This window comes from Pyrgilauda ruficollis, unplaced genomic scaffold (assembly GCF_017590135.1).
Source record: "Pyrgilauda ruficollis isolate IOZ18807 unplaced genomic scaffold, ASM1759013v1 scaffold84, whole genome shotgun sequence".
In the NCBI taxonomy this organism is placed as follows: domain Eukaryota; kingdom Metazoa; phylum Chordata; class Aves; order Passeriformes; family Passeridae; genus Pyrgilauda; species Pyrgilauda ruficollis.
In genome coordinates, this window is record NW_024530377.1 from 982,227 (window position 1) to 1,002,922 (window position 20,696).

The following is a 20,696-nucleotide window of genomic DNA, read 5'->3' on the forward strand; positions in this document are numbered from 1 at the left end:
AAACATTCAAATGTGACCGGGGTAGACTGGAAAAGGGGGGGGGGGGGGGGTAAAAGGTAATAATCTTCATAATTGTTCTAATGCAAGGAACAAAAGTACAAATTACTGCGTCAGCTCTGCTGGACCCAGTGCAGATGCAATCCTCCAAACAAAGCCTTAAACATTTCCATAGAATGCCAAGAACAGATTTATTTCTTAACTGTCTCCAGCTTTCAGAAGCATTTGAGTGACTACTTGGAGTTACTAAAAGAAAGTGAGAGAAAAGTAATGCTACAGAAACAAAAATGGAGTAAGATTCCTCAAAAAAAATTCATCTTGCCTCCTATATTCTGCTTTAATCAGTGCATCCACACCCTCAAGCCTCAGAAACCACAAAGATTCTCCTGTCCTTTATCAAACACACAGACTTTTTCTCCCTGAAATCACAGATTCCATATGAACATCACTTCAGTAAATAATAATGATGAGTGGATGTGAGCATATTTAGGTGTAAGTTAAAAAAAGAAAGAAATATCCACAAGTGTAACCAATAAATCTTTATAAAGTCAACTTACTGAAGAGTTTTTCTAAGAATAAGCATAATGGCACTGGCAGGCGAAGAGAGAAACAGAGCAAGGCTTGAACATGGCAAGGAATTAGAATTCTAGTTGTACTTTTCTATTTAATGGGAAAAACCACCAAAATGACCTCCAGGATGACTATTTTTACTGCACCCCAAGGTAACTCTTAAATAATTTTTGCTCCATTCTATTAAAAAAAGGCAAAACACAAACAAAAGTCTGATGCCAAATTCTAAAATTGTATTTGCAGTAGTTAGTGTGACTAATAAATATAAATAATTGCCTTTATTTGATAATGTTCAGCTTCAGTGCTCTGCACTGCTGTGCTGCCGCAGAGCTGTCAGACACCACCTGAGCCAGAGGGAAACCTGTCAGCACTGAAATCTTCACTCTAAGGAGACTTTTTCCACTTGAAAAACCACTTTTCATCCTTCAAAATTCCAAAGAAACATAACAGAGAGCTGAGCTGAGTGTGCACCAGGTATTGGGATATGAAATATCAACCCAAAATCCTGCGTTTGGGGAGGCACCTTCTTGCACCACCTTCCTCTCCACAGCTTCTTACGCTGACCTCTCCCCATCCAAGGGACAGATCCCTGGCCTGGGCAAGGATGGTCCAGTGGGAAAGTCAGGATTAATATTATTTATCCTTGTCAGAGCTTGGGAAAAAGCTGCTGCTGCCTCATCCTCCTCCTCCTCTTCAGGACAAACCTCCCACCATGGCACTTTCGCCTTCCCAGGGAAAAAGGAACAGGGGGCAGCAGGAGGAGGGCACGGGGTGAGGAGAGAGTGAAAACCACACTCAGGATGTCAAACCCAGCACCCAAAAACTCACTCCCAGCCCCCAAAATCTCCCGGCAGGGTTTGCCTGCGCAGAGCCCAGCGAGCCCCAGTGAAAGCAGCGGGGTTCCTGCCGAGCCCCAGTGTCCCACGGGTCGGTCTGCAGGGTGGTGAGAGGGAAAGGATGAATCAGACACCCTGACTGGAAGGTCACCTTTGCACGGATGCAGGTTCCGAGAAGTCTCTGCCCCGTTGTGAACAAATACAGAGCCATTCACATCCTAATTCTGAAATTTAGCGGCTCCACAGCTTCCCTAAAGAAGCCAGTGAATTCCCAGATAAGGCTCTCCACCTTCCTCAAGCACCCAGGGAGAGCTGGACAATCCACTGCCACCAGACAACACAAGCTATTTCATTAAATATTTATATGATTAAATATATATATATGTGTGTGTAGCAGTTTAGCAAAAGCTAAACAAACACCTGCCTGGCCTTCAAACGGAGTGTCTTCATTTCAGAAACCCTTCAGTTAAAAGGCTTCTTTATCCACTCCCCATAGAAGAGGAATTGAGAATCTTTGGACCGTCTCAGCCTCATGTCAGAGCACATTTCCTGCACCTCGAATACAAAGCACCTGTCATTTCTTTCCAGTCATTTCACATTTTGCACTTGCATAAATAAAATTTTAATTCTTGCTGCAGTGTGTAAGGCCTTCCCAGCAGCCTGGGCAGCAAAATCCTCAACGTTTTGGGTTGCCTGAGACCTCCTACAAGATTCGCATTCCAGATGAGGAGAGAGAATTGTACATTTTACATTTTGCTGAATACACTGCATTACCAGGCTGCGTAAAACAGTTCTCTAAGTGTAAGGTGGAGATCAAATAATAACAATTAGGTACCATTTAACAATCTTCTAGCCTGTTAAAATTCAGCCAATATGAAACATAAATGAAATAAATAATAGGAGTTACCTAAAACGCAAAAGGCATCCCATCTCGTGGGTGCCATTACTTTTGAAAATATATTTCATATCAATATTCTGATTAATAGAAGCAAACCCATCATTAAAACCTCAGTACACAGCCCTCCTTTTAGCCAAAACTTGACTCCCTGAAACTCAAGATTTTCATTAAGTGCCTGTCATGTCCTGTGTGCCCTGAAATGCACGGCAAAACCAAAGGGAATTCAGCTTCAGGAGCTACTTAGCATTTAACAGATGCTGGCCAGAAGTGCAGAGGAGAGTCAGATCTATGTCTCTATTGATAGCCCCATGAAAACATCGAAAACATCAGTGATTGCAAAAACAAAAGGTTAATTTGACTTTTTAATCACACTGCCCTCGGGCACTACTGTCAGCTTCCCAAAACCGTAACAAAAAGCATCAAATGATCTCTGAAATGTAAACACTAGAGCAGAATTTACTGAAAAACCCAACTGCAGCCCTACTTATCCAACAGCCAGGCTATTCCATACCCCTCATTACATCTCTGACATAATTAGAAAAGTACAGAAACAGACAATGCCACGAAGAAAACAAATACCTCAGTCCTGAATCCGAGAATACCTTGATCCCAAACCTGATAAAACAACACCGCAGAGTCCTCCCTGTCCATGCTCTTTATGTAAAATTAGTTTCACTATCACAAAGCATTTAATTACCGTTACATTTTGCAATTAATCACAGCTACTGCTCTATTTGTAACTGCTGTCCAGACAAACAAAAACTAGACAGACAGATTTATTCAACTTTCTAAGTGACACAGCCCAAAAAAACTCAGCAAAGCCATTCTTAAAAAAAAAAAAAACCAAAGCCAACAAACCATGCACCGAGATCAAGTTATGCACCAAGAAGAGATTTTTATTGTCCGAAAAATTAAAACAATAAAAAAGAACACGCCCGAGAGATCTTCCCACCACCATTAAAATAACATTCAGAAAGGTCCCGAGTTTAAGGTTAAGAGTTTCTAGAAAAACACATAATTAACACCTGCATGAGAGAGAGAAACAAGAGCTGGTGCCTCTCCTTCCCATTTGTGTCCCCATCCGCAAGAGAAACATTTCAAAGTATCCAAAAGTTTAGTGCCCTTAGGAGCCTGGTTTTTCCTTCCAGTGCACACCCTCTCCCCTCATGGCAGTCCACAAACACATCCAAGTTGTCCGAGGGATACCTACAAGAAATTTCAGAAGCTCTCACAAAAGGGCTTCGTCTATGCAATCCACACCACTGAACAGTGAATTTAAAAAACCCAATTTTTTTTCCGAGTTTGAAGTTTTTAAGCCTTGCGGATGGTTGGAGTAGGAAAAAGGAAATTTACTAGGCAGTACAAAGGAAATCTTGTTGTCCTCTATTGTGGCAGTGGGGGTGTTGCCCAATTCTAACTTATCTAGGTTGATAAAGGAAACCAAAGAACACGCCAGTGAGAAAAAAATTCCAACAAAAAAAGGTACCCCCTCCTTACCTTAATAGTGCTTGCCATAATGTGATCAAGGTTATTGATCGCTAATATTTGCTAATAATAATTATTGCTTCGCTCTGACCAGAAAGAAGTTTTGATGAGGTTGTTTAGAGCGGATGAGATTGTGCTAACTCTGGGAAATGAAGTCAGCCAATGGCAGGAAGAGGTTTCTATTGGTCCTGGCCACCGCAGCTCGAAGAAACAGGATATTTGGGAGTGAAGAGATAAGAGTCCTAAAACAATGTTGTTTTTCTTGATGATATGTGACTGATTTTTTTTTTTTAATTTTGTTGCTTTTTTGTTGTTTTTTCAAACAAAAAAGTCAATTGCCCGTGGCCGCCTGGGCAGGTGTGATCTGATGTGCAGTAAGTGTGACAGGCCACTTCGAGGCAGGATGCAGATGTCAGATGAAATGGGCCAAATTCAGCAGTGGTTTGATGCAGGCTGTTCACTGGGGAATTGCTGATCCAGGGCCAAAGCCAGGCTGGGTATAAATGGGTGTAACTCCAAATATGTTAATGAGGTCTGGCCCCGCTTACACCACCTCTATATTTGTCCATTAACCTCATTCCTGCATTCCTGAGCTATTGACGCTTTCCAGCCTATCTGATTTAGCACTTTTTTTCCTTAGAGAAGAAGCAGATAGGTTGGGGACAATAATTTCTTTTTGATGTCTCTCTCTTACTGAGGAGAGGAAGTCACAAAATGACATAAAACTTCAAAAGCAGATGCCTGAATGCCACAAACAGTCTTAAATCTTCCATGTTCTTCCCTTAATTCGCAGCTCTATCCATGAATGGAAATGAGATGGTTTCACTGGCAGTTCCCTTCCTGGTTAGAATGTGATGGCCGTTTTTTATTCAGTGTTATATTTTTATTTGTCCTTCTGGAGCACTTGACAGTCATGGGGCACCCCAGAATTCCCAGCTGTGCAAACAAAATACTGTCCCTGTCACAGGCCTTTGTGTAAGAGACCTGAACATTAAAAAAAAAATAAAAAAAAATTTAAAAAAAGGTAAGAAAGGCAGAGAGTGCTTCCACAGTACCAGCCAGGGTATTCCACTCAGGATCCAGTGCTGGCACAACCCTTTCACACTTAGGAGCCTCGCAGTTTTCTATGTTTTCATAAAAGATACAATTCCTGGTGTCAGGAGATTCTGAGATTTCAGCCTGAAGAAAAAAAGCTTGGAAATACAACCCACAAAAACAGAAGGAAAAATTAGAATGAGTCAGAATTCATTTATTTTTAAAAAAACAATTTCAAAAAGCTGGTCCTGCTCTAACAGGTTTATAATTTCTCACTGCTCCCTATGACAACACCCAACCATGGACAGGTTGCCTGGAAGATAATTCCAGCTGTAGTAAGGTCCTGCCCTCTGACCAGGGACTCTGGTACGATAAAAAGAACAAGAAATAGTGAATGGCTCATTGCAGCATTATTTAGTGGAAGCAGATGACCTCACCCTCTCCCAACGCCGCCTTCTCCTGCTCCTTAGGAAAAAGCAAAAAAGGAAATGGGAGCGTTGTTCTGTGGCTGGTGATGACTGCTGCCATTCAACACACAATTTTTCCGCACAAAGACAGCAGAAAGTCCCAGCTCACTTTTCCCCTCCTATCCTGACCCAAGAAAGGTGAAATGCATTTTTCCAGAGGTGCACACAGAGTCCCTCACTCATTTGTCCTGCTCCATCTCCCCCAAAGCAGGGCAGAGCAAGGCTCATCCACCCTCCCCTGCTCGTGGGAATGACCCTGCCAGATCCAGGAAATTCCCATTTCCAGGTGTCCCACGGGGACCTCAGAGCTGGGAACCCCTGAATGCAGCAGTGACAAACAGAATCACTGAGGTGGGAAAGAGCTCCAAGATGGTCAAATCCAATCTTTGGGACTCAGGATCAACTCCCTGCACAAGATCAGCTCAGTATTAGAGTTCACTTTAAGGATTCTTCCACTGAAAATATTATTTTCGTGGCTTCAGAGCAATGTGGAGTCAGCACTGCTATACAATATTTTATATTCTCCATTTGTTGGTTCATGTAGAAATGCAGTGTTGCACTGCTGAATGTGCTCTTGCAGTCTACATCCACCAAATTACAGTGCTCCTGCAGAGTAGGTAACTTTCCTATTTTCATTATGAACAGTATGAAAAGAAAGCAATTTATAGTAATTGTATTTCATGGGGATGTTGATTTCCTCCCTTTTCATCTCCAAACAATGAGCAAGACAGCCAAAAGATTAGAACCTTTCTCTTGAAATTTCAAAGCATTGTATAATGTTTCAGTTGGGTGACTTCCACTCCAGTTAAGCCCCTGATATTTTGGTTTTTCCTCCAATATATCGAGAGGTTGCAAGTATCAGTTCCAGCTCCCCAGTGGAGAGGATCTAACTAATTCATTCACAAGCAGTTTTTAGTAATGATTCTTCTCCATCCCACCTCCATATACACAAACCTCCTCTTGGTTTACACAAGGATTTTGGAAGCATAAGGAGCACTGCTGAGCTCTATTATTATTATATAAGTTTTACAGAGCCCAAAGCCCAGGAAGGATTTTGCCATTTTAAGCTGGCATACATTCTGTGCCAAAGAATCCAGTGAAGTTTATTTGACTTTCAAACTAATACCCACAGGCAGATTTCTGAGTGCTTACGCTGAGGCTGATCCAATTGCAAGCAGAGCTTTGGTACTGTGAGGCAAGGAAAATATTGGGTTATCAAATCACCATCATCCAGTTGCAAAAGAAAAAGAGTACAAACACTTCTACTATTTTTCTCTTTTCTGATTTTTTTAAGGTTAAATAGAAAGAAAAAATGCTTTTCTTTTGTTAGGCAACTCTGTTATTGTCTGAAATGATGGTCTGTGAGTTTGAAAAACTTGTTCAACAAACAGAATAAAAACAGGAAAAAAAATCCACACAAGTCACCTAATGCTCCCCTCTAATTTCTCTCTGAAGCTTGTCACCCTAATTTGTCCTGGCTCCTTTCAGCTGGAATATTCTCCTACCTTCAGCCTGCATCTGGGAACTACAGAGCAGCAAAACTGCCCAGCATGTGTTAACACTGAACATGTGCTTAAGTCTTGTGATCAAAGCAGGGCAGTTGCACATGCTTTAGAGTTACAGCCGTGCTTAAACTCTTTCCTGAACACCCTTAAACTCTGCTCGAAGTGCTTTCTACCTTTAGGACTCAACAGTTCCCTCTTTAGAGAAGATCTTCACAAACTGGACATGAAGGATCCAATCTATGCTGATCTAAGCCTGCTTAAAACAACAGGGCCTGGACAGACCTGAAGATTTGGTTTGATCATGAAAAAAAAAAACCCCAATCAGACTGAGTCCTAAATGAAGAAGATGAAATTCCAAATAAAAAAGTTGTTTTGCTTATTGCATCTTTTCTGGGATGTACTAGAAATATGCTCAGTATGTGAATACTCACCTGAACACCAAAAATGCATTTTGCATGGGTTCAGCTGAGAGTGACTTGTCACAGGGGCATAGAGTGACAGGACACAGGGAATGGCTTCAAACTGAGAGCAGGTTTAGATGGGATATTGGGCAGGAATTGTTCCCTGGCAGGGTGGGCAGGCCCTGGCACAGGGTGCCCAGAGCAGCTGTGGCTGCCCCTGGATCCCTGGCAGTGCCCAGGGCCAGGTTGGACACTGGGGCTTGGAGCAGCCTGGGACAGTGGAAGGTGTCCCTGCCCAAAGCAGAGGGTTGGAATCAGAAGATCTTTACGATCCCTTTCCAATCCAAACCATTCCAGAATTCTATGAAATATGGAGGAAATACATTACAATACTCCCTATGTAAATAGATCTGTAATCTTTCTTGTGTGGGAGGTAAAGCAAGAACTCTGTTCTGGGCTGAACAAGAGATTAGAGACACACTCTGCTATGGTAATAAGGTGACTTTCATCCCTTGGACTGTACAAAAATTTTTGGGTAAATTGTTGGAAAACTGGAGATACCTTCATCTTTCTGTTGTGCTTGGTATGGGTACATACAGTGTCTGCAGATGTGGGTATTAAAAGAAAAGACAGCAGAGAAAAGAAGAGGGCATTCCAAAGAAGTGAGTTTTGTTCTTCTCACCAACCCTCCAGGTAAAAAGGAGACTCTCCTCTAGAAAGAAGCAGGCTACAAATCAAAAAACTGGAGCACAGTAAAAGAATCTGCACTGCAGTTTTTGGAAGCAGATTTTAAGAAGTCCAAGCAAATTACTGCTACTTCATGGCACATGAAGACACATTTGTAAAGGTCTCAATCCTCTCAAAAGAATTCAGCATTTTGCCTAAACGCAGCTCCCAACATCAGTTTGGCCATGCCCAGTTTGCTGTGAGAGGGTCAAGTACGCTCTTACCAAGCCCTTCAACTGGATTGTCTCCCTTTAATTCCCAGTTTTCCACGGGCTCTGATGGAAGTATCGGTGAATCTGCTCACAGAGGGGTAGAATCTCCCCTCAGCACAAATAAAAGTCTCACAATCAGGGTTTTAACAGTGAAAGTGCCCGGGAGAAAAAGGAATTCCAGTATGGGGCTGCAGGATCAGCAGCTCTGGGGTGATGGGCTCTGCTCCCCAGACCCCCTGGTCCCTTGACCCTGGGAATGCTGTGCCCTTGGGGCTGCTGCAGGGAGCTCTTCTTTCCATGCCTGAGTGGCTTTGATGCAGCACCAGGTCTGAGGGACCAGGATAAACTCCATCCTGGGAAAAAGGGGATCCAGCTCTGGGATGGGCTCACACGCACTGACCCATGGCTGGAAACGTGGAGGTCAGCTCCAGGAGTCTGGCACTTGCATTCCCCAAAATCCAAACACCACGTGGAGGTCAGCAGCCCATAAAGGCATGTAATTAAAATAATTATCCCTACCTGATCACGGGGATGACACAACTTGCATCCCACAAAAAGCATCTTGTCCTCCAGCACTGCTTCCAAGCTTTTGTGCCTCTAAAGTCCCTCCCTGCCAGCACAGAAGGGAATGTGGGAATGTCCCCATGCCTTTCCCTGTTCCCTGCCCTGTGGGCAGCCCTGTGGTCACTAGATGGTGCTCCCTGCCCCTGGAAAGGAACTTCCTCCACTCCAGGCAACGAACAGCTCGTTCCCAAATCAGCACTGATGTCTTGCAGTAAAGAGAATACTTTAAAAAGATTTTTCCTGCTGCCCTGGCACCCTCCATCACTCTGCACCCTTCACTCAGGGCTGGTTGTCCTTAGTGCATTCCCACTTTTGCTTCCCTTCAGGTGCTCCAAACCATGTGGACCATCAATCCCTTCATGACTTTTCCCCATCCCCACCTTCCTTCCTCTCACAATGAATTCACTCACTGGCAGAACTCAGAACACAAGAGAGAACCTGGTTTGGAGACACCTTTTTTATTTAACATTACTTCATGAAATAATAGCACTCAAGAATGGGTTGTTTTCCCATGGAAAAAGCTTTACAGAAAAGAAACACTGGAAGTTTTCAGAGTGAAAATCAAAGTACTTAATTTACCAACTCCTCATCTGTGACCCAAGCTACCTAAGATTTTACCAGCCAAAATATTTTTGGTGGCTACAGCACTGTTTGCCCGTGTTTTCTGGAGACCAGCTTTAGTGGCTACATGAAACAAACACCACAGAGCTGGGAAAGGAAGCAGAAGCTCTGTTTAGATGACACTGGAATTGTTTTCAACAATCAATTCATGTCCTTCATAACACTCACTGCAGATCGGGATCTGAATTCCTCTCTGCTGAAATGGGATTCACTTCATCAGACTTGAAGGGTTTTAAATGCAGGTGTCAGAACTACCTACCCTAAATCTCCAAGATTTCTGCAATTCCCAACACAACCACCTTCATAATTTTGTTCAATCTCACCTACAACTGCTACTTGAAAAAGATGTGATGAATTGCACCTTTAAAGTATTTCTCTTCTTTTCCCTACAAAGGGAACCTCTGCTATTCCCAGCTTTTGGATAACTCTGCTAATATGAAATGAATCTTACCTAAATTTTCCTTCCTTTCTTCCTTAATTTCCCACCTCTGAAATATCAAGTTGTACCACCAAATGCCAAAGGGGTGCTGTGTGTATTGATTAATTAATTGATAAATTAAAGTGCTCTGAAATTTTCAGCTCAAAGTTGTCACTGATATGAAAACCTTTATATTTGATGAAAACCTTTATGAAATATGAAATATATATGAAAACCTTTATGTTTGATGCCAATTTAAAGCTGGTTAAGTGACAGTGATAACCCAGGATGCACCAAAAAACCCCAAAAAAAGACAAAACACCAACCAAAATACTTTTTTTTAAAAAGCAACTTCTCTGCATGGAAAAAAGAAGCAACCTCTAGGGCAAAGGCCAACAGTTTTCTTCACTTTCTTCCAAATGTTTTAGGTAATTTTAACTGAACTACACAATGGTTTGAAGTGGTTATTTGTCAGCGTCCTTCAAAGTCCTCCCATCCCTGGATTGATGGCCACTGCAAACAGCAAAAATGTCTGGAATATTGGATTTCTACCCTGTATTAGTGAGGCTGCTCCAAGATTTTCATCAAGAATGGAACCTATTAAAGTGTCTCTCACACTCTGCTGTTTGGGACTCTCTTGATATTGTACTTCTTTGTTAGTGGCTGTGAACAAGAAACAGATGTGGAATATCTGTGTTTGAAACTCAGTGACCCTGAAAGACCAGGGCTAATCCAGATCATTCTTAAAACCTGAAATCTGCCACTCTTGGAGCACCTTGAGGTCCATGCCCACACTCAGGGATAAGCCCATCCCCACTCCAGCAGACACAAACAGAAACCCTCAGGACTGTGAAACACCTTTATGCTGATTATGAATTCAGGTGTCGTTTAAATATTTGAAAAACAGCAAAAAAATTGACTTCCCATCAATCTTATTGCTCAGTGTCAATCAGCCTTTTTCCACTTAGACAGCTGCCCTCCACCAAAGGGAAATTCTCTATTTTGCCATAAGATTCAGTAAACTAATTAGAAATTAAGCATTTGGGAAGTGTGTTGTTACATCTTCTAGGTCTGGTATTTTTCTCTCTTGCTAAGACCCACTAATACCCTTGTGAGGTAAAAAGAGGACCTTTTACCTTGTGGGGTAAAAAAAAAGTAAAAAATTTACTATTAACTAACACTGCTTAGCTACATGGTTTTATAACAGCTACAAAATTAAATTAAAATACTGATCACATTGGATCTGTAAGGCCTGGTGTCAAATATCAACTATTCCAAGCACACAAGAAATTCCACATTAAGTCCTACCTGATCTGATTTCTGTATTCTCAAACCCCAATACATCTAGAGAAAGACATTTCCAACAGCATGTAAGAAAATGAGATTATTATCTTTAAAGTACTACAGTGAAATCAAAGGACTTGGCAATGATAAAGCAAAATATTTTCTCCTGGGGACTACTCATTTACTTTAATGGATAAAAACTGGGCATTTAGAAAAAGAACACTGAATATAGTTAATTGCCAAGTTAAATCTAACTCAGAGCTTTTACAGATCTGGGATTTGTCATGATCATCACAACCTTTTTACCCGTATCTAAAGCACTTTGTAGGTCACACAGCGTTTTAAGAAATCAATATAGAATAAGAATATAGTGTCAAGAAATAAATAGATATAAATTAAAATAAAGACGATGTCCTGCTTCCACCAATACAAATGGCAAAACTTCTTTTGCTCCAATGGGAATAAAGTTTCAACCCACTGGGAATTCAACCAAATGACACAATAAGACAGTTTTTTGCAAACTGGAAATTCTGAGTTTCAGAGGGCTCTAAGTTAATCGTGTTACAAGGCACAAAAAGTGCTGCCCAATAACAAAAAATGAGCAGAAGTGGAAAGAGGGAGGGTACCAATAATTGATAGGATTTAATGCATGATTTAAGGCTGGAGAAAGAATCCCTAAAGCCTTCTCCTACTGTGAGAGGCTTGCCAGACATGTGTGAAAAGCTTGCTACAACATGTGTGTTGAATTACCTTGGTAGCCCGTGACTTTCCCAACAACCACTCACAATTAGCTGGGATCCAGTAGAAAAGGACTTAAATTCTGTATGCAGCATTATTCCATGGAATGGGGCACTTACTCTGACAGGATCTGTGGTTTGGGCCTGGCCCTAGAAAATGCCAAACTTTTCATGGTAGTCACCTGCGTGCTGTGTCTATATCTCTATTTTCAACTGAAAGGTGGATTTTCACATGATCCTGTCTGGATCTGACTTGGAATCACTTGACTTTACTCACTCCAGAATCAGCCCAGAATTTCTCACACTGCAGGATGGCGACTGGTCTACAGAAGAGACTGGTTAAAACATTTGGATCTAAATTTCTACTGCATTTCCCCAAGAGGAGCAGTGCCAATCTGAACAGAATGTCCTTGAGGAAAGTCTGCCCCAGACTGTTCCTCCAGCAAGATTTGAGGATCTCGACGGAGGGGTGATCCTTTTTTCCCCCATCAAGTTGAAACCAGAATCCTACACAATTCCATTCTAACAACCAAGACATGAGGAAAAGCTGGGAGAGATGGGATTGTTCATCTGCACAGGAGAAGCTTTGGGCTGAGCTCAGGGTGGCCTTGCAGGGCCTGAAGGAGCCCCAGGAAACCTGGAGAGAGACAATTTCCAGGGCATGCAGGGACAGGACACAGGGAATGGCTCCCACTGCCAGAGGGCAGGGCTGGATGGGATCTTGGGAATGAGGAATTGTTCTCTGGCAGGGTGGGCAGGGCTGGGATGGAATTGCCAGAGCAGCTGTGGCTGCCCCTGGATCCCTGGCAGTGCCCAAGGCCAGGTTGGACACTGGGGCTGGAGCAGCCTGGGACAGTGGAAGGTGTCCCTGCCGTGGCAGGGGTGGCACTGGATGGGCTTTGAGGTCCCTTCCAACCCAAACCATTTTGGTTTGTAAGTGGCAAATTATGGTAGGAGGGCCGAAAAAATGTTACTCATGCCATCATCATTTTATTTTTATGATCTGGCATTAAAAAAAAAAAAAAAAAAGGAAAAAGAAAAAGAGAACAGCAAAGAAAAAGTAGAAAATTTTTCCTTAGACTTTAAAGTAACCAAGATTTATGTTTTAGTTGAGTGGTAATATTTCATAGCTTTTCAGTTCCTAGGTTCAACAAAGGACACTGCTGGTACCTGTGATGTGTCACTTGGTGACTGTAACTGCTGGATTTTTTTTTAATGATCTCATTTTGGGTTTGAAAATAACACCACAGACGTGAACTCCAGTCCTGCAAAGACTCACAGCTGGCTTATCTTTATACAACGCTACATTCTCACTGAGTTCAGTGAAGACTACGTAAAATGTAAGGAACAAATTTATGGATGTGGTTTCATGGGTTTGGGGCGTTATTTTTTTTTAATTTTCACTTTTTATTAGATGTTTCATTGTAGCTGTTACTAAGCCTGGTTAGGTTCTTTCACACCCCACATGCACAAATTATTGAAGCCACTGGTTTGTATGTCCAGTGTGAGTCAGTCACCTGTGAGATTTATCACTGCCATCAGAGCTTTAGGTGATTTAAACAGCAGGTGAAAAAAATGCAGAAAAATTTCAGAAAACCTGGACTTTTCTGTCTGATGTGGAGCATCCTTCCACCCTGACGTGCTGACACTACTGACAGAGCCAGGGCAGCCCCAGGAGTTTCTCAGCAGATCAGCCTGTTTTGCCATATAAACACAGGTATTTAGGGTGGCCAGGTGGTTTAACACCTGAACACTCAAACACAGAGCTCTTTCCCCTCCAAGGTTCCAGACTTTCCAGGACCTCTCACCACTCTGCATCTTTTCCATCACAGCTCAGTGAAACCATATTTATTTATGGGCAATGCAGTTATTTGCCAAAGAATGTGGTTTTGGGGACAGCTGAAGACATTTGTTAGTTCAGGACAAACTTGCTGGTCTGAAAAAAAATAACACAGCTTTTGAAAACACCAAGCATTCCCTTGAGCTGGTATTTTTAAGTGGTTTCCAGACTTGGTTTTCAGGGCACTTGTGAAAGCAAAGAAAGGAAAGAGGATGATTCTCAATTTTTTCAAGGAGGGAACCCCCCATCCTTTGCCCACAGCAGCCCAGGACACGCTCAGGCTCAGCACTGGGATTACCTGCATCCCTGAACTCCCAACACAGCAGTGCCAGGAAAAGATTCACCACTCAGTACCTCCCTCCAGAGCTCAACCTCCCACTTACTCCTCAGTTCTCCTGTGAGAAGGAATTGCAAACACCAGAATGACAATTTGGCACTTTCTCAAACACTTTCCTGAATCAGAACCTTCAATCCCAGACTTCCCTCGGGTCCTGCACATTGGCAGCCCCAGGTCTGGGGGTCAGGGAAGCTTTGTTTGCCACTGGAATATCAACAGCACACGGGGATAAAGTGATGAAGGAGTGCATTTCTCTGCAAGCTGTGTTTGTGCAGGCTTTGTTCAAGCCAAGCATGTGCAGAACCAAAGCATCTGCCAACATCACAAGCAGGATCCAAGCAAGTCCATGGAGACACTGCCAGCCACACACCTCTCTCCACGAGGAAAGAATCTGGAATGCCTTATTTGACACAGAACCATATAATTGCAGAGTCAAAAATCAGAGTCAGTGGTTCTAATCAACTGCCAAAAACTGGGGTATTTTTTCTGTCTTGAGGTTCTAATAGGAATACAAAAAAATGTAGAAAAGTTACAGCAAGGCTGATGTTACTCAGCTGTCATTCCAGAAATGTCCTTTAAAAAAAGAATTGCAGGTGTTAACAAATAAGATGATACCAGAAAGTTCAAGTACGGTTGGTAAACATTGCTTTTTCACACTTCCTACACCAAACCACAGAACTTTGTGCACCATGAATATCCAAAACCTTATATGTTGATTTATGATATTAATATAAATACTGCACAAAAGAACTCAAAACAATTGACTCTTCAATTACAAAGATTTTTTTCATATGTTCAGCTCTTAACAAAATGTTCAGCTCTTAACAAAATGTTCAGCTGTTACAGGAGAAGGCTCATTTTGAGAGATTTTCTCCCTCAGGTTAATTTTCTTATTGAGTGGAATGCCTGCTTCCCGACATAATTTAAAATTTATTTATTTATTTATTTATTTATTTATTTATTTTAAGTTACTCAACCGTTTTTAAATTGGAACACCACAGAACTTTGTGCACCATGAATATCCAAAATCATACGTGGTGATTTATGTTATTAATATGAAGACTGCACAAAAGAACTCAAAACAACTGGCTCTTCAAATACAAATATGATTTTTGTGTGTTCAGCTCGTAACAAAATGTTCAGCTGTTACAGGTGAAGGTTCATTTGGAGGGATTTTCTCCCACAGGTTAATTTTCTTATCGAATGGGGTGCCTTTTTTCCTGCACTTAAAAAATTATTTATGTATTTATTTATTTATTTTATTTATTTTAAGTTATTCAATCATTTTTAAATTGGAACACCTCCAGATTAAAATTAATCTCATGCATTAAAGTATCTTATGGAAATGATACACATAAATTCATGCTCTAATCACTGCGTTACTTTAGGCTTCAATCACATGGAGATTCCCTGGGCAAGACATGGGAAGAGCCTCCTTCCCCAAATATTTAGAATATCCAAGGAAGGGAATGCAGAGGATACAGCAGGGTGACAAACATCTTAATGCGGTGGGTAAATCAGGCTGCATAAACCACATCATTAGGGATAGGACTTCACTGGGGGATGGTTTTTGAGGAGAACTGCTGACCAACGATATCAAAGCAGCAGACTGAAAGTGAAGGAAACTTGTGGTTTCTTTATGACTTGGAGATGAATTCTTTCATCAGATTAACCACTTCTGAGAGCATCCGGCGTGTCTGACACACTCAGGGGACAGCCGGGGCCTGTGCTGAGGCACAGCATGCTGGGGCTGACTCAGGAGACATCCTTATTCAGGAAGGACATTTAATTTTAGATTTCACTCTAAGCAGATGCTCAAACCCCGTTACATTTGATGTCTTAGGTTGGAAATGGGGGTGTGTTATGGGATGGGACTGTGCCACCACCCTGACCCACAGGGGGACAGGGCATGCTCTGACTCCTTCAGTGGTTTGTTTTCTTTTTTTGTACTGTTGCATTTGTATTTTTAATTTTCCTAGTAAAGAACTGTTATTCCTATTCCCTTATCTTTGCCTGAGAGCCCCTTAATTTCAAAATTATAATAATTCAGAGGGAGGGGGTTTACATTTTCCATTTCAAGGGAGGCTTCTTCCTTCCTTAGCAGACACCTGGCTTTTCAAACCAAGATACCTGGTGAATTTTAAGCTTATCCTCCAAGTCAAGCACCCGCTTTGGCTGCTTCCTGAATCCAAGATTGGTAGGTAAATGCACACAGAAATACATGGAACTGCAGGAATCAGTGGAAGAAACAAAAATCTCAGATGGGGAGCTAATAAAATGTTAAATATTTTACAGAAAGTTTCCAGAAAATGGGGAGCAGGCCTAGCAGAAAAGTAGTGTCCAACCCAAAGTCCTGGGGGACCAGCACCTCTCCGGGTCCAGCCCTGGGAGAATTATAGCTGGGGGCACAGATAAAAGAAAAATCCATCTCTGTTTCATAAGAGCCAGGCTTATAAACTAGAACTTTTTTTCTGGGAAATGCTCAAATTCAATGCAGGCTTGGATGTGGAATCAAAGAGTCATTAAGGCTGGGAAAAAATCTCCATGATAAAGTCCAGCCTTTGATTGAACCCCACCTTGTCAGCTGAGCCATAGCACTGAGTCCTCCAAAACTGTGAACTTAAGTAATCAAGTGCATGTATTCAGAAGAAAAACTTTAAACACTCAAATGGTAGAGTTGGATATTCAGCCAAACAAAATTGGATATGAAAACAGGAAATGGTCATTAGGGAATTAGTAATTAGAGAACAGCCTTAAGATGAAGGAGGGCAGAGCTGGATGGGATACTGGGAATTGGGAATTTTTCCCTGGCAGGGTGTGCAGGCCCTGGCACAGGGTGCCCCTGGATCCCTGGCAGTGCCTGAGGCCAGGTTGGACATTGGGGCTTGGAGCAGCCTGGCACAGTGGAAGGTGTCCCTGCCACGGCAGGGGTGGAATGAGATGATCTTCAAGGTCCCTTCCAACCCAAACCATTCTGGGATTCTATGATTTATGGTATATCAAACATCCGCAAGCAAAAAAAAAAAAAAAAAAAAAAAAAAAAAACCCCCAAAAAAGCCAATACAGAAGTGTGTTCCCTAAAGAGGGCCACTTCAGATTTCTTCTGCTCTTGAAGACAACTTGGGCTGCAGAGAACCAAAATCCACCCGACAGTGTGAGAAGAAATACTGAGAGGCTCCTCTGAGCTGTGCCAGGGCTGTCTGTGGGTTGTCCCAACCAAGTGAACACAAAAGTGAAGTTTATCCTCCAGCAGCTCCACACACAGCAGCTGTTATTGAGCCTCTGTGTTTTGGAGAAATTTGTTATGGTTTTGTTGTCTAATCTAATAATAGGCAACCTAATATTCTGCAAGGTATTGTTATTCTTGTGAGACTCAACTTTCATGAGCATCAACCTCTGGGGAAGGATGTTCCACATTGTTCTCAGCTTCAGTGGCTTCCCAGAGCTTCATGGAATAATTACAAAGTGCAAAGATATTTGCCAGGATAAATCAATGCTACTTTTTATCAAGTGAAATCAATTTGGAAAATAATTAAGAAATGATCACACTTTTCTTCTCTAAGCAAGCAGGAAAATGTCTCTAGTTTGCCAAGACATCCAATTAGCTGAGGGAAACCAGTTTTGCCAGGTTTTGGAGAAACACAACAGGATTCTCTGGCAAAGAATGGAAACTGGTGGTCAGGAAATTATTTGGGGAAATAATCATGGAAATTACTAAAATTTATTTTAAAGGATTTGCTGGTGGGAAAGAATATTTCTGTGCTGACACAAGGATACAAACATTTGGGGAAAACTTAAGGCAAAGTTAATGGAGGAGATCTCAGACTAAATGTTTTGAAGAAAACACAGTTGGAGGAGGCAGCTTTTTGTATTACAGTCTCCATTTCATTCAACCTCCAGGAAAGGTCATTGATTTAATCAAAAGCTTTTTTTTTTCCCTTTGGTCAGACTCCCAATGCACATACCATCAAGATCTGGTGCACAGAAATAATTTGAAGCAAATCTTCTAAAAAAGGTTTTGAAGATGCCTGCCAGTAGAACATTGTGCCTCACAGCTATAATATCAGAAAAAGCCATTCAATTTAAATTAATATATTTGGCCAGACAGCTATATTAAAATTCTTGTTGTTTTTTCAGTTATAATGGTAGCCTGTGGTATGACTAGCCCCCCTCAAAAATCTGTGTAGTTATTGCCTTTCTCTTGCCTAGGGTGCATCACATGGTTTTGATTTGGACGATCTGCATCGCGCTACCTCATTAAAACAAACATTTATGCAAAACAAAGGCTGTGTATCACAGGGCAGGGCTCGAGAGCCAGCTTTGAAGGCTGCAGCCTTCCAAGAGCATCTTCCAAAGCAGAGCTTCCGCCGGCCCAGCTCCACTTGTGCTGAACATTTGTGGATGATGTCAGCCACGCGCGGTGCCCCCCGAGCCCCCGCAACAGGGAGGCTTCAAAAGCAATTCTAGGAGCAGCTGCGGAGCAGGGAAGCGTTTGCTGGGAGAATTGTGAAGGTTTCTCCTGTTTCTCCTGCTCCCTCTTGGAGCAGCAGCCGTGCCCTGAGGAGCTGGAGGTGCTGGACAGCTCCGCTTCTCCAGGGCCACCGCCCCGGGACAGCCCTGCCCTCCTCCCGAAGTCCTCCCAGCCCTGCAGGTGGGAAAACAGGGAAAAAGCACTGCCAGAGCATCTGTGCAGGGAATCAGGAGGGTGTGCTCTGTAGAAATTGGGTTTCCTGGGTCGTTTGCAGCAACTGCTTTCAGCTGAGGTTATTTTTGCCCTTAAAAATGCCCGGTTCCCTCCCAGGAGGTTTGGAGTCTCTGTCTGTGGGAGTGCTCAGGAGGAGTCTGGATGTGGCCTTGGGGACAGGGTTTGGGGTGATGCTGGTGGGGCTGGGGTGGCACTGGGTGATCCTGAGGGGCTCTTCCCACCTCAATGATTCTGTGATTCTCCAAAAAGAGCTTCAGATAAATAGTTTAAATGCAGACATTACAGATTTCTGAAGGCAGGTGAAATGAAACCTAACAAAAAAACCCTAAAATATATTAATTTGTTTGTACTTTTTCTTTAAAAAAACCAACCAACAAACAAAAAACCTCAAAAAACAAACAAAAAAACCTCAAGTGCCAGGGTTAATGCTTTTCATCCAAATCTCCCAAGCCTCCCATATGTCAAACTGCATCACTACTAATTTAACAAAGTTTACATATGCTGCATTTTGGAAGGCCATAAAGATGTTACAGAACCTTGGTGATTATCGTGGTTTTGTATAATGTATTCCTCACATTAATGCTTCATCATTACATGTCAAAATATAGTAATCAATGCAGGCAAGTATGCAAATAAAATATTATTCTTTAAAAAAACCAACAAACAAAAAACCTCAAAAAACAAACAAAAAAACCTCAAGTGCCAGGGTTAATGCTTTTCATCCAAATCTCCCAAGCCTCCCATATGTCAAACTGCATCACTACTAATTTAACAAAGTTTACATATGCTGCATTTTGGAAGGCCATAAAGATGTTACAGAACCTTGGTGATTATCGTGGTTTTGTATAATGTATTCCTCACATTAATGCTTCATCATTACATGTCAAAATATAGTAATCAATGCAGGCAAGTATGCAAATAAAATATTCATTATTTGGCATTTCTGACACTTCACAAGTTCATTTTTAATCACTTATCTTCAAGAGTAAATAAACACTGCTAGTAAAAATTCAGGAGAATTTTCTACAAACTCCCTTAAAATGTGGCACAATTAGTGACTGTATTTATAACTCATTACCAAAGGAATTACCAGCCTGTGTGCTACCTCAGCCTTCCAAAATAAGTACGGCCAATCCATATACTCTACTGTTGTAAAAAAAAGTAAATATTTTTAGTTTTTGATGTGGCACGTTTTGAAGTGACTGACATGAAATTATGGCAAGGCTGTGATGTTTTGGAGGCTGAGCATACAAGTGACTTTTCACTGAGTATTTATTTGTGGGAGTTCTGCACAGAATGATTCCAAAATGAGCCCTGCTGGATTTGTTTCCAGCTTGGACAATTTCAATCATCCATTAATAAAATCTACTACAGGAAATGCAGGGAGCTCACCAGTCCCACAGTTTGAGTACAGGTTTTTAAATCAACTTAGTGAATTCAGGCTGGGGCTTGCTCAAGCTATGAATGGACTGATGCAATGTGTGAATTACTTCAAAATAATATCTGTATGTATCTGCACAAATATGCAGAAAATAAGTCCATGTCCATGGACAACTATGGAAGAAAAAAAAAAAAGACAGTATTTGTAACTTAAACAGCTTGTTAAATTATACTCAAACACTTGGCCTTAAGAGCTCTACTCACCAGTTTATCTTGTCATCTCCCTCTGGATGACTCTACTACGTCCTTTTTTGGTTTTTTTAATAGACTAATTATGCTTATAAATGAGTATTTCATTTCCTTTTACAAAGCTAACAACTTGACATTTAAAAATACATGCTATTATCTTGCATTGAAGCCTGCCAAAATAGAATAGCAAGGAGTGATACAGTTCATCAGCAACAGAAATATATACATAAAGCTAAAAAAAATAAGGTGAGGGTTAAATCCTGTCTCTGTTAAAGCCAGGGGAGTTTTATCACTATCTTCCTCAGAGCCTGCACTTCATCCCAGCTACTCATAACACTTTTCATATTTGATAGGGGACAATTTAAAGTGATAAATAGCAGCCAAACTGCACGTGTGTGTGAGGAGGGGAAGATTTCAAAACAGCCTCAG

General features: G+C 41.7%; 1 protein-coding gene across 6 annotated transcripts in view; it reads right to left on the reverse strand.

Annotated features, from left to right (window-relative positions):
* Window positions 1-20,696, reverse strand: part of ERG (ETS transcription factor ERG) — a 96,707-nt gene that overhangs the window by 56,314 nt on the left and 19,697 nt on the right. For 2 of the 6 annotated variants that reach the window (XM_041487749.1, XM_041487746.1), the window contains exon 1: window positions 3,799-3,931. The exons of the other annotated variants lie outside the window; for them this stretch is intronic. In XM_041487749.1, coding sequence (XP_041343683.1) covers window positions 3,799-3,816 — 18 coding nt within the window. In that variant the 5' untranslated portion in view covers window positions 3,817-3,931. Of the gene's footprint in view, window positions 1-3,798; window positions 3,932-20,696 lie in introns of those variants that run through there. 6 annotated transcript variants of the gene reach the window in all.